The sequence below is a fragment of the Rhinoraja longicauda genome, chromosome 3, assembly GCF_053455715.1.
Source record: "Rhinoraja longicauda isolate Sanriku21f chromosome 3, sRhiLon1.1, whole genome shotgun sequence".
NCBI lineage: Eukaryota > Metazoa > Chordata > Chondrichthyes > Rajiformes > Arhynchobatidae > Rhinoraja > Rhinoraja longicauda.
In genome coordinates, this window is record NC_135955.1 from 52,394,116 (window position 1) to 52,411,219 (window position 17,104).

The 17,104-nt window shown below is 37.5% G+C and overlaps 2 protein-coding genes across 4 annotated transcripts in view; one reads left to right on the top strand and one right to left on the bottom strand.

Moving 5' to 3' along the window:
* Positions 1 to 2,680, top strand: part of sema4d (sema domain, immunoglobulin domain (Ig), transmembrane domain (TM) and short cytoplasmic domain, (semaphorin) 4D) — a 169,107-nt gene extending 166,427 nt beyond the window's left edge. For both annotated transcript variants that reach the window (XM_078396119.1, XM_078396120.1), the window contains one exon: positions 1,802 to 2,680. In XM_078396119.1, the coding sequence (XP_078252245.1) occupies positions 1,802 to 1,831 (30 nt within the window). In that variant the 3' untranslated portion in view covers positions 1,832 to 2,680. The remainder of the gene's footprint in view (positions 1 to 1,801) is intronic.
* Positions 2,681 to 3,936: 1,256 nt separating this feature from the next.
* The window catches only part of LOC144591995 (selenocysteine insertion sequence-binding protein 2-like), a 52,088-nt gene continuing 38,920 nt past the window's right edge, over positions 3,937 to 17,104 (bottom strand). For both annotated transcript variants that reach the window (XM_078396121.1, XM_078396122.1), the window contains 4 exons: positions 12,929 to 13,149; positions 11,374 to 11,528; positions 10,373 to 10,571; positions 3,937 to 8,280 (listed from right to left, as the gene is read on the bottom strand). In XM_078396121.1, coding sequence (XP_078252247.1) covers positions 8,108 to 8,280; positions 10,373 to 10,571; positions 11,374 to 11,528; positions 12,929 to 13,149 — 748 coding nt within the window. In that variant the 3' untranslated portion in view covers positions 3,937 to 8,107. The remainder of the gene's footprint in view (positions 8,281 to 10,372; positions 10,572 to 11,373; positions 11,529 to 12,928; positions 13,150 to 17,104) is intronic.

Sequence of the window (17,104 nt, forward strand, 5' to 3'; positions counted from 1 at the left end):
TTCGAGGTAAGAAAATACTGCTTTCAAAACTATTAACTAGGTGTATTTATGTTTCATTTGTACAAAACAATGATTTTGTTGCTTTATGCTTCGGTGAGTGAGTGAGATCGTGACGATGAATAAATAACAAGCATTTTTATTGTTTTTGTTTTGGGGGGAGAATGAAATGAAATATATGATTTCTATAACTATCTGAATGAGTTCTGCATGTACATGTGTAAGTAAAGCTGTGTGGTACAAAACTTAGTCACGAGTCTCCTGACTAATCATGTCTCTTCTGATTCCCATAACATTGGATACTTTTAATCAGTATTTTTGACATTCTAATTTTCTGTTATAATCTTGTGATTGTGTAAATTAGTTCAATATACTTGCAACAATTTCTTTTGGTATGTAATGGATATGCTTACAGGACCCTATTTGAATGTGCATGGGCAAAGCCATGTGCATTTGTGCAATTCTGGGCTGCAGAAGTAGCACGTATCACCTGAATAAGTTGGTGCAGAATGTGTGTGGCAGCCACGACTGTGAATTTGCAACAGGAAACTGTTTCTGCCCACCTCCCTTCAAACTCTAGGAAAAAAAACTGCAGATAGGCAGCATCTCAGGAGAGAAGGAATGGGTGACTACAAAGGGTCGAGACCCTTCTTCAGAAGTCTGAAGAAGCAAGATACCGAACTCGCTTATTCTCCAGGAGAAAATTGCACAAATGTGCATGGCTTTGCCCAGTAACATGTAAAACAAAATAAATAACAAAGTCAATCATATGTTAATTCAAATAGGGTCCTATAAGCATGTCCATTACATACCACAAGTTACAATGCAAAAGAAAATGGTACAAGTATATTGAACTAATTTATACAATCACAAGATTATAACAGAAAATTAGAATGTCAAATATTGATTAAAAGTATCCAATGTTATGGGAATCAGAAGAGACATGATTAGTTAAGACTAGTGACTAGGTTTTGTACTACACAACTTTACTTACACATGTACATGCAGATCTCATTCAGAAGTCTATTGATAGTTCTAGAAATCATAATTTCATTTCATTCTGCCCCCCCCTCTCGAAAACAAAAAACAATAAAAATGCTTGTTATTCATCGTCACGATATCACTTACTCACCGAAGCATCAAGCAATAAAACCAACAAAATCATCGTAGTTTTGTACAAATGAACCATAAATACACCTAGTTAATAGTTTTGAAAGCAGTATTTTCTTACCTCGAAGAAGCAAAACTGGAAAATACGGATGAAACGCAGGTCTGTATACACGCAGCAGCTCAGCTGGTGAGAATGTTGATCCTGAATGACCTATGATCTGGGCATGTGCAGTCGAGATACCAAACTCGCTTATTTGTTGAAACTGATTCAAAATAAGTATACATTTATTTCATTCATTTTATTGATGCAGTTAATCCTCCCACACAGAACCCAGTCTTTGTGTTCTATTAGGTGTAGATTCACCATCTCTCTTCCCTTTTCTGTCTAATCTCAATAAGAAATGTTGCTTGATACAGACTGGAGTATGGTGGAGCTGAGTGCTAGACTTAAAAGCAAACTAGATCAATTTACTAATTTTCCCAGACCTGCTGCAAAGAAGCAAGTTTCCCTTAAATCACAGATGAGCTTGGAAAAACATAATGAGTCAATTTCCAGGCACCAGTCTGTGTTTTACATGCTACGTTAAACTAATTGGTTATGCCTCTAGATCCTTTTGGTACAGTGGGATATTTTAATCTTACAACAACGTAACTTTGAGGTGAATATAACCAGTTTATTTTTGAACTCTTACAGGACAGCTGTGATGAGGAAAACCTAGAATGAGATACGCAAAGGATTTTTGTATAATGAAAGTCAAGTGATGTATTCCCGCAACACCAGCAAGTGAATAACTTTAACTTTACCATTGACTGAAAAGCTCATTCTTGATAATGAACTTTTGGAATAATGCATAATTTGCTGAATATATAACTTATTTTCCTGTTACTTGTTATGCTGATTCTTGGAATATATCTAGACAGTCAGTGCAATTCTTCGAATCCAGTCTACGGTAACATATTTATGACCAATCCAAAGGTAATTCTTGAACCTTATTTTACACAAAGTTTTCACAGGAGTCGCAGAGATAGTTCTCCACATTTTACAAGTTACGATTGTCATTTTTCAACCTTGAAGTTGGCTACAACAAAAACATGGTTAAACTGAGTCCCACTGTAAGAAATGTTGATGTTGGATATTAGTCAGGGTTTTACAGCCTGTGTAACAAATGTTATTATGTTAAGCAATGGAATCCTGTTCCCATCTAATCCTTTTCATCAATTTTGGAAATTAGAATCATTTTAGAATCCTGGATTGTTCACTTGGTTTGGAGCAGGTCTGTTTGTGTTCATAAAAAACAGGTCCCAAATTTGGATGTAACATAGAATTCCAAACAAGAGCAATAACATTGCATGCTACAAGAAAACCTGTCACAGTAATGCATAATGATTAATGAAAAAGTGCCTGCATCTTGATACCATGGCCAAATTATTGCTCTCGCTTTCTTTGAAAGGTTGAAATTAATCACAACTTATGTGCCAATATTTGGAACTTCTGAATTTGCAGTGCATGCCAAAAATATTTTGTGTGTAAAATATTTATTCTTTTAATGAAAGCTGCAGAATTATGAATGTGATCCTGTGAACTTTAAATAAAGTGAGATTTCCAGAGATGTTTGCCTAAATTCATGTTTTTCATAAGCAAATCCTTTCTTTGTATTTCTACTCTTAGTAATTCTGAAGATCAATAAAACCAAATAAATTTATTGTCATAAACCAAACAATAAACGATGAAGATGTTGCCATGAGAGAATTGGAGGCATCTATCTTAAGAACAGTGACTTTGAATCCAGGGCCAGGGACTGATTTCACATCACATATCTGAGTGATATTTGTGTGTTGACTATTTCCTTGGTAAGGTCTTTTTCAAATTCTTTGTAGTTCATAGCCTTGCCAGTTTAAATTATCAGGATAAGGCTCTGGCCCTTCCCATAGATGCACAGCATGCAAGCAAACATTGGGACCTTTCTTTGTAAAATATGGTCAACCCGTTGCAGCTTAATGACATCCTATAGCTGGATGATCAGAATTACACACAATACTCCAAGTGGGGTCTCACCATTTTGAACAATTGTTACATAATGTCCCAACTCCTGAACTCAATGCCCCGATGAGAGCAGCTGTGTCAAATGCCACCCCTCCATGTTGTCTGTGTCCTCACTTTCAGAAAATAATGTTCCTTTACCTCTAGGTCTGTTCGACAACCCACTGCATGGCCTTCACATGCACTTATTGCGCAAGTCCTGCCCTGGTTTAAATCCCAAAAGTGCATGATCTGTTCTGGATGGTGGTATAGCGGTGGTCAGGTGTATTGGGTCCTCTGGTGTGAAGATAACGTGTTAATGGTGGTTAGGGGAGGACACTCAAGCTACCTTGGTTATAATCCCCAGCGATGATGATGAAGACTCTAAGAATGCCATTTCATGTCTGTTGATCATGGTGCTCAATCACCAATGGCTAACTTGACATTTGTTTTAGGCAGGATATAGACAGAATGACGACAGAAAACACTCTTTGTTGGTGTAATGGTTGGCACCTACCTGCCAGACTTCTAGATGAGAGTAGCAGCAATGGGACAAGACCACCATAACAGGTTTATTATGAAACAGATGCAACCACTTCTTCCTTTTCTTGACGCCACCAAAATCACCAAGCAAATAATAGTGAAACAACTTTGGTCAGCAATACCCCCGTTTTTCAGATGCACACAAGTTTTTGTTCCAGAAAGACATCACCAGGAAGGTGAGTTTTGACAGCCAGGGCTAAAAAAAATCACTCGCTACTTCCCTTTAATCAAAATGTTTATTTTTCAAAAATATTCAAAAGCAGCAACATTTGAGTTTAATTTACTCAATATAAATCTATAGAATAAGAATTTAACAATCATGTATATCAAACTAGCTTTCATAAAGTTTTATGGAACAAAATTAGGCCTTCAAAGAAACCCCCCCCAAAAATTGCACAGACATTTGTCTATTTTATGGAAAGGCAATCAGACTATGCTCATAGCATAAAATTCATTTAATTATTTACAGCACCAACATACCTTTAAATAGTCAGTTTTACAATATTTAAATATTGATTGCTTTCCCAAATCAAACCAGCAGAACTACAGAGCAGTAGGCAGTGCCCAGTACTCCCAATCACCTCTTATTGCATCACAGCTTTTTTTGGCCTTAAGACAAAGACAGCGAGTATAATAGTACTCTCCTTTAAAAGAAAAACAGATCTTTTGGGGGCTTTCGTAGATTCATTTTACAACAGTAAAATCAAAGGAGCAAAATTTCATGAGTATTTTTCAGCTATCTGCAGCTGGTTTACCAATATTGTGTTTGCAGAAAGAATAAGTGAGCACTGATTTTGCAAACTTGGAATCGTCCCAAGCTTCATTACAACCCTTGGTCTTGGACTTGAACCAATTTGAAAACGTTTGGACATGAGTGGCATGGAGAAACTGCAACTGTCTTGATTAGTTCTCAGTATACCATGGTTAGCTTGTACTCTATGCAGCTGTTGTGTTCAGCATTTTTTTTTGTACGCTTTCAGCCAAAGAAGGAAAGATAAAGATGAGAACCAAAAATTGATGGCAAATTTTTCTTTGGATTGATATTTTTGCAGGAAACTGGGTAATAACCTCAACCTCTGCCCGATGTGCACTGACTATGGGAGAGCAATAATACTCGCGGCAGCACAGGCATTATTCTTCTATGTGCCAGTTATAAAAGCATAACTGAATTCACTTTCTAACTTAACAAATACATTAGGAACTGTCCCACAATCTAATCCATTTAAAATCAAGTTTACGTTCTTATTAAACATGTCAAAACAATTTACGTGTTTTAAAGAAAATAACCTGAAAATAGCATGAAACTGTCAAATTTTGAAAATGCTGCAGATTAATTAGGCAGTACTTTAAATTTAAATTATACATAACAGCTGTTTAATGAGTTACACTATAGTTGTCTAGCAAAAGATAAAATATCATTGGAAAACAAACCCAACTTACACCCATCACATTCATAGCCTTTACCAACCCAATTCAGTTGTACCATTTTCACTAACCTTCGCCAACAAATATATTGTTCTAAAATATACTGGAGTAAGACAATCACTCATTGTAATTTAGCAAATAACTGAATCTGTGTATTTCTTGTTTTCCAGAACTTTAAATATTGACCTCTTGATAACCTGATATTTATTTCTAGAGGAACAGTCGTAATTTTTTTTAAGGATGAAAATTTTGCAACAAAATGAAGCAGATAGAATAGGGGGAACAACAAAATGTTTTGATAACCAAGACCCCATTATAATTTCTAAACCCATGACATCAAAATGCTGACCTGACCATCGGAAAATTTCTGTGTAGATTTCTTATACAAGCAGCTTCCACAAAATGAGATGAACAAAGGAGGATTATTTGTATGCTGAGGATAGTATTGTAAAATTGTATGAATTACTCATATTTTGCATACATCACTAATTTTGCATTCTTCTTTAGCTCAATTTCATTTAAAAAAAATTACAATTCATCAACCTCCGCTACAACAGTTTTGGTTTATCCTGAGTAAGTTGGCATGCAACCTGCAGTGAATCTGTCTCTTTCATACCTAATATTGATTATAAAATTAGTTTGTTTATGGTACTGTTTGATGCATATGGAGATCAGTTTAATCTCCTACATCCACAAAGCAAGGATGATAAACATGAAAGAAGTTAAGTTTATCAGTGATAAATGTGTCCAGTTAGATTAAACTTGTGGCACCCATTGCCTCAGAAAAATTCACAGCATTCGTATATCCATGCACACTGCAATGTATAAAACAAGTTTTATACACTGTTCATAACAGTTTAATGATACTCTTTCTAAATTATTATGTAATAAGCATAAGTAGCATTTATTCCTCACCATAGAATCTTATATTACAGATTATCATGTAAATTGGAATTTAGTTGAGTCAGAAATCAGTAGTAATGTATTACGCAATGAATATCACTGATCAAAAATAAAAATACAAGTGCTGGAAAAACTATGACCTGCTGAATGTTTTTGGTACTTACTGTTTTTATAAATATTACTGAACTCCCACTTATAAGTGTCACTGTTTATTGCCAATTGCAGATAAGGCAAAAATCCCAAATTTGAGTACGGCTTGAGGTTTACTTAAATGTGTGCCTTTGCTTTAAATCTGTAAAAAAACTTTGTGCACTTATTTTGGCAAAAAGCACTCTGCTCTTAGTTGCAAATGGATAATAAATTACATAGCTGTCAGTGTAATCTGAACCAGTATTTAAATATGTTTGTTTTGACCATGAAAAAGCCACTGACTGTGCTTGACTGCAGCAAGTTTTCATCAGCTATTAAAGCTGATTTATAGCAGTTTGTTTTCTTTTAACACTTAGCTATTTTTATTCATGATTCTACATTAACTGGGGCTGCTATTTAGCAAAGTAATATGGCAAATGCACATTACTGTAGCAATTAATTGTTGAGTAGAAAGATGTGTTCAACTGGTGTTTTAAAGTGTATTATGTTTTTATTAACTGTTTTGAACGTACTTGTGGTGCTTCAAACCATTGGAGCAACTCGAATCAGAGCAGGCTATCGCCCTCTTACAAAAGGGATATTCAATTGAATCAACTTCATTGGAGGCATTGGAGTAAATTAATCACATGAACACACATCGATCAATGGAACACACAATGGAAAGGTTTTGGTATGTTTCTTGCAGATCGAAATTATTCAGAAGGGCTGCCTATTATTTTACTTAGTATTTTTCTGGCTATGTAGCTCACTGCCATCACAAATTGTAACATTCATTTAAGTATATTTGAAATGCACGTTTAATTGATCAGTAGTGTCAGACTTTGCTGGAATAACTCAGCAGGTCAGGCAGCATCTCTGGAAGACGAATAGATGACACCTCAAGTCGGAACCCTTCTTCAGTCCGGATCAGGAACGTCTTCAATCGTGTCCACCAGAGAAGCTGTCCCGACCCACTGAGTTACTCCAGCACTCCATGTTTTTTTTTGTAAACCAACATCTGCAATTGCTGGTGTCTAATCAGTAGTGTAGTTTGTAGCTTAGGACCAATATTCAACATAGGTAAATTTAAGTTTAAATACACATTTGAACATTCGCAAAATGAATGATTTGGGGGAAAATTGCTTAGAGTTCTCAAAATATCCACGCAAAATAGAAGAGTTGTTAAAATTAATAAAATGCAGCACATGACATTTGGTATGTTGTTCTTACCCTGAGCAGGCACTTGTGGAAATATGTCCTGATGGTATCGAGGTGGTCACTGTGTCCACAATGGTGTGCTCCAGTGTGTGAAGTAAATTTAACTAGCAACAAATAGATTATTACCATGTTTTGCAATGGTACATCTATTCCATTAGATGTATAAATGTATCTGCGAGTCTAATTGCATAAAAGGCCTCACAATAGCGATATCTAGGACACTGCAATTTCCAGCTACCAAACCATTTCTTATTTTCCAGTTTCAGGATGGGCTTTGCACCAGAATAAACAAGCAATCTTGACTACTAAGGCAGGAATTTCAAAAGGATGAAAAGAAAACATAACTTCTGCTACATAATATTGATTTCTGCAACTATTTTAAAGTTGACTATAGTAGTTGCAGAGGAGCAAAATGTCACCACTACAGCCAACCTCATTCTGAGGTAATCACTGGGTAACAGTTCTATTTCTAGCTATTCATCATGCTGAACGTAGCTTACTTGGACTTTAAGTTTGCCTGATGTTTATCATGGATCAATTAATATTATTAATTGGCTTTCAAATGTTTCAATTATGAGACACTTAATTCAGGTTTAGCCCCACTTGGCTCTGAAGGGAATATACAACTGTTTTTAATGAAGTAACTGTTATGGGAGGCCATTTCACTTGCTGCATATTTTAATCAACATTTCCTACACTTTCCAAACTTTCCTTAGGATTGAGAGCTGTGGAAACGTTATATCGTGCTATCACAAACCACATTCATCTTATTGCTGTTTGACATTCAAAATCAAGAATGGACTTTGGATAATCTTGCACAGAATCACCAGTTTCTTCTTCTGAGTCGCTGTGCAAAGCCACTGTGGTTTGAGTGTTTTCAGTGTCTGATAGGTTGGAATTACACTGTCTCTTCAGCAAATGCCTCCATGTATTAACTGCAGGAAGGAGAGTTAGACGAGTAAATTAATTCCATTATACATCAAATCACAGCCACTGGTAACATAACTCCCCTAAATAATTGCAATTTGCACAAAAAAGTGAAAAGGCAAATTATCAGATATTCCAATAAATTCAAATGTAGCTGGTTACTTCTCATTTGATCAGTCCTGTCTGACTGCTTAATATGATTTCATCAAGTTGCAAATGGCATCAAAAATATTTTTTTTAAATCTTCATTTACTAAATGATAGCTGATGCAAGTTATAAGGTTTTAAAATACTACATTTTGGGTACATGATTAAACCCAATTTAACCCTTGAGTAACAGTCATTCTGGTGTGAAAAGGCTTATTTGCTCTTTGTGATAATGAAAAAGGAGTTGCTTTTGCACAAATGAATGTTGGAAACTGAAGTACTGTGGATAAGTATTTTGAAGTCAGGTTAGCAAAAGTTGAAACAGTGCATGTCGAACAAGGCAAGAAAGTGGAAGAAAGGGAATATTAGGGCATAGTGTCTTATTTGATATGGAGAATGAAAGTGGTTGATCTGTTACTTGAATTGATAATTGTTCCTTTTGCCTGTTTCAATCATGTAAAGATGTTGCTACATTATTGGCAGTGCTGGAAGTGGAACTAAAATATTTACAATCATCAGCAAATACCTTCATCTCTAAATTTCTCTCCTGGGATTGATCCTGGGATCTATTCCCCTCCTGGGATAAATAAAGTTGTATCGTATCGTAACATTTATGATGATGGAAATCCCTGATGACTCAATCAAAGATGGTTTAGTCTCCAATATTGCCCAGCAAACCTCTGCTGTGATGATCAGGGACTGAATGACTGGCCTCCAACAATTACAAAGACCTTCATCCATACTAGGTAAGAATCTAGCCACCAGAAGGGTTTGCACTTCAATTTAATTGGAGATTTTGATGTAACACTTGGTCAAATGCTGCCTTGATATCACTACCTCAAGGGAAGCCATTACACTTTACTTCTGATATTCTCTTTTAGCGGTGACAGACTCCTTCACCCAAATGCGTGAAGGAGAGATAGAGGAGGTCCATCCTTCCCGCTGCTGTGAGACTGCACTCCCAGCAGACGAGTCAACAGTAACAGTTAAGGAATACAATTTATCCTTGTCTTTACTTTTATTTATAATGAATGATCTCTTGCTATCCACTTTGCTGCTGCAACACTGTAAATTTCCCCGATGTGGGACGAATAAAGGAATATATTATTATTATTATCATATTTGGACTAAGATCCCAAGGAGGCTTGGAGAAGATAAATTATGGCAGAACTAAATTCAGCATTGGTTGGCAGGTTATTTATGTATCGGTGTTGCAGGAATGGTACTGTTAAATATACCTTCTACTATTAGCCCATATCTGAATTGTCTTAATATTTGTGGATAGAGCATTAGTGGGAAATGCACCATTTAATCGGGTAAATGCAAGTTAATGTAACTGACTTTCACTAAGTCCATCATACAAACCCCTTTTATGACCACATGATGCAAGTATCTGGTTGGTGTAGAAACAAAGGTAAGATTACTACACTAAAATGGAATCTGACAGTCATAATGAAGCTTCAAGTGATTTAAATATTACTAACACCATAAGTTTTTCTCACAGAGCATGGTAGTTATCAGGAATAAGTTACCAGAGGAAGGTGGTAGAGGTAGACACAATTACTGTGTTTAAAAGGCATTTGGACATGCACTTGAAAATGTACATTTTGGACATGTACTTGAAAGACATGGAAGGATGAAGGCAAGTGAGGTTGGTGTGGATAGGCATCACAGTTGGCATGGACGAGGTGGGCCAAAAAAGGAGTTTTTATGCTGTTCTATTCAATGATTCTACCAGTGACTTATCCACATTTGATTTATTTAACTCGGAGTTATTGTTACACCCTCCCCCCTCAGGTTGATGATTTAGGTTTTCAACTAGTTTTCTTCACTAATGATTACATTTTAACTAATGTTTCAGCATGGTTATTCAAGAGAACCTTAAAATCAATAAACGTGATTGTGGAAATGGGCCCATATGGATTTGTGTGCCTGCACATTATTTGATACGCACCATATTCTGGCTCAGTGGCTTCACTAAAAGCTTGAGAGGTCATGACATCAAGTGCAAAGATACTTTCCTCTGATATATTGCACACTGGTTCCATTGAATTTCTGCTATCTTCCCTTAATTCTTGCTCGAGAGCATTCAACATTTCTTGATATGCTTTCCTAGCTTCCTCAGTGAGTTCAACCATTTGATGAAACTGGGTCTGTAAGTGAAATGTACAAATATGTTAATTTACAATATTGATCCCTGTTTAGTGTAAATGGACGACTAAAGTTACTTTGGGTGTCAGCAACTGAATATTCAAATTTAATTTCAGGATAATCTTTAAATATTCGTTTGCATTTTAACTTAGTGAGATCAAGGCAATTTATTCAGAATAAATATTTTAAATGTATGCATTTAAATAGATACAACAAAGCTAATCCGATGTGGTATATGAGCAACACTGCATTCTAGCTAATGTAAAATGTGTCAAGCTGTAGTGAGGGTGGTCTGCTGCCAGGTGGTTTCGATGGTTGCGCATCTGGCTCGCACATTTGTACACTTAATCCACAAATGTAATAGATGGCTGAATCTGTGGGTAATGCGTGTAGGTATGTTGTTAGAGCCAGGAGTTGAAGTACAGAAAACATGTACGCTTCAACTTTTCTGAGAAGCTGAAAGTCACTGGGTTCACTGAAAAATGTGTTGTGCAAAGTAGTGCGCATTGTATCTTTAAAAAGTAAAATTAAAGTGTGAGGTATTGAGTTATATCTAATAGTCTGAAAAAACTGCCAGTGAACTGAGAATACCACATTATTAGAGTTTAACTGTATTCAAGACTTCCTATACTTAGCCTTTTCACATACCTCCACAAACAATTCTGATCATTTGCAGGATTCACCTTTTAATGCTTTTGTAGAGCAGCAAAAATCTAGAAGTTGTACACTGATCTTCAAGATCTTGTGTGAATCTCTACCTTTAGCGACGTGACCTTAATGTGCAGATCACTAGTTCTGACTAACCTCAGCGCCATCATAGCTGAAGATTCCAACCACGCTGACAGGAACCGCTTTGTTCACACAGCGGCCAAGAGCTCTGCGATTGAGAGCAAATACAAATGGAATCTCCTGTTCACGGGCAACTTCAATTATCGTATGCAATGCTTCATCCAGGCCACCTGAATAAAACAATAATTGTTTTGTTATTGTTTAAAACAATAACACTGCCACTGTTAGAGATAATTTTCTTTAGAAGTCGCTTAAGAATCTAACAGCTGTAATTCACAAAATGAATGAAAACATTTAACTCTAGGTGAATCTCTAACTGATATCCTCTTGGACCTTACAGACTTTTGCCCATGTATAGCTACATCCAACATGCCATACGAGGAAAACAAATGTCTTCACTATTTAATGAGTCCTTGCTATAACCCTCCCCCTCTCTGATCGTTCTGTTCTGTAGATTCTGTATGGGTATGTTGAACAAGAAAAAAAACTGGCTTCTCTATTTTTATATATACACACACGTCAGAACAGAAACAGGAATAGTTCATTCAGCTCCTCATCCGTAATTCATTGGTCGATAAAATCATGGCTGATCTTTTTCACACACTTTCATGCACTCACCCCAATTGCAATTTTTGTTAACTTTCAGCAGAATGTTTGTGTTCACAAATAAGTCTTTCACCATTAAAAAAAATCTCCACCCGTCTAAATTTGTTCTGCTTGCATTCTGACTACCATGGACTTTCCCGTCACTTGGCTCGTTTTTATAGAATTAAGCGGCAGGGAAATGGCCGTGCAGCCCAACTCATTCATGCTGCCCACCCGCACAAGTCTCATAATCCCTCTAAACCTTTCATCTATGAATCTATCTTTTAAATATTGTAATTATACCATGCACTACCATTTCCTCTGGTGTCTTTCCCATATACCCACCACCCTTTGTGTGGAAAAACTTGCTCCTTGGGTTCCCTTTTAATTTTTCCCCTCTCACTTTAAACTTATGTTTAGGGCTCCCCTATCCCGGGGGGAAAGTTGAGGACCATCCATGTTATCTGTACCCCTCATGATTTTATAAACATCTATAAGGACATCCCTCTTGTCAGCTTACACACACATACATTGCAAATGCATCAAACAGGCCATGCTTGGGTTTGGAGGTTGGAAATGGTGCTGAGGCTCAAGCTGGGTTGCAAGAATTGTTACATTTTTAGTCTACAATTAAGTGGTAACACAATAGGACTCGAATGACCAAATGTTGTGTTTTATTGTTCTAGATTAAATATACTCTGTTCCACTCTCACCACTGTAATATTAAGCCAGTGAAACAAAGCAAGAATAATGTAATGATGTACACAATTAATATTGCAAATGAATGTTAATTTTATAAGTGTTATTGTGACGTGCATTTATCCAGAATACAAATTACGCTATTATTCTTTTGTACATTGTACAGTGACTATTCAGCTGAAATACTGTAGGCTGTAATATTACAATGCATATCCCAAAAGACAAAGCATATCTGGACATTGTGCAACTAAAATATTTTCTTAACCTTCAGTTACAAATAACGTACCTTTAGATTGAATTCTTTCACAGTTTGGAGAGATGATAACACACTTCAGCTTTTTCAGCTTTAGATGTTTCAAAACTTCTCTCAGTCCCATGACAATCCTACGCTTCTTTTTAGCTTTAATAGGATCTTTTTGGTATAACCGATCTTGGAAACGGACAAGTTCCTTCAGCAAATCTGTCACATAAGTATCAACTTCTTTAGACAACACTTGACTGCAATATCTGAAGTTAAAAGAAATGCACATGTTGAAGAAATGCTTTATTATATGAGGAACAAGATAATCATGTTGGGAAAATGCATTGGAAGATCGTATCTTCCACTCCGATCATACAGCACTCAGTTCTTATGTGTGACAATGAACAAATCAGAAAAAAATCAGACACTAAGATAGTTCACAAACTTGAAAGAAGTTACAAAAATAAAGAGTGAGATTATGCAGGACGAAAATGTGATCATTGAGCTGCTAAAAATAGCAGGAGCCCACCAAAACCTAGCTGCTGGTTGGCTATCTGCAATGTTGGTGACAGTACAATTTCTTTGCAGGATAAAGTTATTGAGGGACAGGAGTCCAGAAATGATTTGTAGGAAAAAATTCTAAAACAACGCAGGATTGATCTTCAAAGATTTTTGAAATTGAGAATACGAAAGGATGAGTGGATATTTTGAGAATATGAAATTGAGAATGCGAGACACTGGTCTAATAATGTAGCATTAATAATGTAGCATTAATAAAGTAGGGTCAAAAATAAACTTTAAAGTAAATGCTACAGTGAAATAGAATTGAGAATTTGTGCACTGTGCTGCTCACTTGAATACGACCTTTAGGTTTGGAAAGTTTAGCTAGTGAATATTGCTTCAGACAAAGATTTGGGAAGTTCATCATTGCTCATTGCAAGTGGATTCCCCAGCCGGCACCTTGCCATCTCAAATTACACATGAACAACAGACATCTGGGTGAGGTACAGGAAGGTAGCTATGTCTGTGAAAGGGGAAGGGAATGCAAGTCCACAAAAAGAACGACCAAATTAACGTCTTTAAAACAGTAGTAATAGACAAATATGACTAAACGTTTGAAAACCTCAAATGTAAATTAAATATTATGGAATCAAATAGTTTCCACACAGCTGCAGGTAGAAATTAGCCAAAAGACTGTAGAGGACTCAGATCCTGTTTTTGTTTCACTGTATGCCAATTACACTGCCATGACTCCAATCAATGGAACTATAAAACTGCAGTAGCTTTATGAATGCAGCATTTTGACTAACAGCATATGACAGTAAAAAGCATGCATGTTATATTGTTATTCATCCTAATACAAGTGTAAAATGATAAATAATTAAGAAACCATCAAGTTAAAATATTTTCACGAGGGCAGGACCTTCGCAGTGAATGGAGTATTGTAGAGCAGAGGGATCTAGGAGTACATAGTTTCCTGAAAGTGGCACCACAGGTGGGATAAGGTGGTGAAGAAGGCTTTTACCACATTGGCTTTCATCAGTCAGGGAATTGAATATAAGTTATATTACAATTGTACCAGTATTGTGTACAGTTTTCATCACCCCTGCTACAGGAAAGAGTGAAGAAAAGAGTGTAGAGAAGATTTACATGGGTGTTGCCAGGACTGAGTTATAGGGAGAGGTTGTGCAGGCAGGACTTTATTCTTTGGAGTGTAGAAAGTTGAGAGGTGAAGTGTATAAAATTATTAGGGGAATAGATAGGGTGAATCTATTGTCTTTTCCCCAGGGGAAGGAAATCACAAAATAGAGGGAAAAAAGTTAAGGTGAGAGGGGAAAGATTTAATAGGAACCCCAGGGGCAACATTTTCACACAAAGGGTGAAGTTTAAGTAGTTGAGGTAGATACAATATCTACCTCATTGAGTGAATGAATGAATAAGTTTATTGGCCAAGTATGTACACATACAAGGAATGTGCCTTGGTGCTCCGTTTGCAAGCCAATGTGTTGGCTATCAACATGAACATACAGTAAACAATCATGAATACAACATTACAGTTTAAACATGCGAGTGAAATAAACCAGAGCAAAAAGAGACTACAGGCTTTTGGTTATTGAGCAGAGCTACTACTCGCGGAAAAAAACTGTTTTTATGTCTGGCTGTGGTTGCTTTGACAGTCCGGAGTCGTCTTCCAGAGGAAAGTGCTTCAAAGCGTTTGTGGACAGGGTGAGAGGGGTCAGAGACAATCTTGCCCGCTCGCTTCCTGGCCCTTGCAGTGTACAGTTCGTCAATGGGGGGGAAGGTTGCAGCCAACAACCTTCTCAGCTGATCGAACGATTCATTGCAGCCTCCGGCTGTCATGCTTGGTGGTTGAGCCAAACCAGACCATGATGGAGAAGGTGAGGACAGACTCTACGATGGCAGTATAGAATTGGACCATCATTTCCTGTGGCAGATTGTGTTTCCTCAGCTGCCGCAGGAAGTACATCCTCTGTTGGGCCTTTTTGACTGTGGAGTCGATGGTGGCCCCCCATTTAAGGTCCCTGGAGATGATGGTTCCAAGGAACTTCAATGACTCCACAAATGTGACTGTGGTGTTGTTGATGGTGAGTGGGGGGAGGGGTAGCTCTCCTAAAGTCTACAATCAGTTCCACTGTCCTAAGAGCATTGAGCTCCAGGATGTTGTGATGGCACCAGGATGCCAGGTGTGTGACTTTCTGATTGTAGGCAGATTACTCCCCATCCTGGATCAGTCCAATTAGGGTTGTGTCATCCACAAACTTGAGAAGCTTGACAGAGGAGTCTGTGGAGGTGCAGTTGTTGGTGTAGAGAGAGGAGAGGGGAGAGTACGCAGTCTTGCAGTGCTCCTATGCTGAGGGTCTGTGGGTCCAAGATGTGCTTTGCCAGCCTCACTTGCTGCTTCCTGTCTGTCAGGAAGCTGATGATCCACTGACAGAGGGGTTCAGGCACAGTCAACTGGGAGAGTGACATTTTAAAGACATTTGGACAGGGATATAGATAGGAAAGATTTAGAGGGATATGGGCCAAATATGGTTAAAAAGGACAAGCTTAGAAGGGTCATCTTGGTTGGCATGGGTGGGTTGGGCAGGAAGCCATGTTTCCATGCAGTATGACTATGACTAAGGGAACACCAAGCTGATAAAAAGAATATTTTTTAAAGAATACTCAACCACAAAAAAGCAATGCAGAGCTCTACCAATAAAAAACCCCACAGAAACATACAAGACAAGATAACTACAGGACCGGCATTCTTGGGTTCAGAGTCTTGCTGGATTTTGCTGGGCCAACACAGGTCACGGCCTCTGAGAGAAGACCCGAAACGTCACCCATTCCTTCTCTCCAGACATGCTGCCTGTCTCACTGAGTTATTCCAGCATTTTGCGACTTCCAACAGTACCGAAATGGCAGCCAAGGAGTCGAGATATCAGCCCACAATGTCAACCTCGGAAATCGGCTATGGGAACGGATCTGGCAGCTTGGGCCGGACCAGAGTTCCAGAGCCTCAGCCGCAGGGTGCAAATTTAACCCACTGATCAGCCGCGGAAGTCGACTATGAGAGCGGACCTGCCGGCTCCGGCAGAGTCCTAGCAGCAGGGGTCAAATTTCAGATATTACTTTCTGTTCAATATAATAATACCACATACTATAAGTAAGTGATTTATCAATCTACTAATTATTTTCCTCCTTTCCAGAGCAGTCGACATAACTTGGGTCTTTCATCCTGTGGGTAAGCTGTTTATCTCCACTCAGCAACTTACCCACGTCTGACAAATGACTTCTGCATCAAATCTTGTGGTTGCCTTGTCTGGATATGTTCCTCTTACCACTTGAAATAAGCTCATGGATTTAAAAAAAACAAAACCTTCAAGTAATAAATTGTCTCCATTATGAATGATGTTGTTAAATAAACTACAGTAAAACCTATCTTTCAAAATGCACATTGCCATTTCTCTGGCAAACAGGAGGGTGAGTTAGGGGGATATCTTCAATAATGTAGCCGGAAGAACAAATACCAATAAACACTTACCAGGCTTTTCATTTTAAAGCAACAACTCTGCACTTTGTGTGTGGACAGACAAATTCTAACTGAGCTAGAAAAGCAAAACATTCAGTGTAAAATCAGCCCTGGTACTTGATATATCGGGCTGAATTGTTTACAAAGCTGAGTCGATATACCACTGCATTATTGCAGAAAGATCA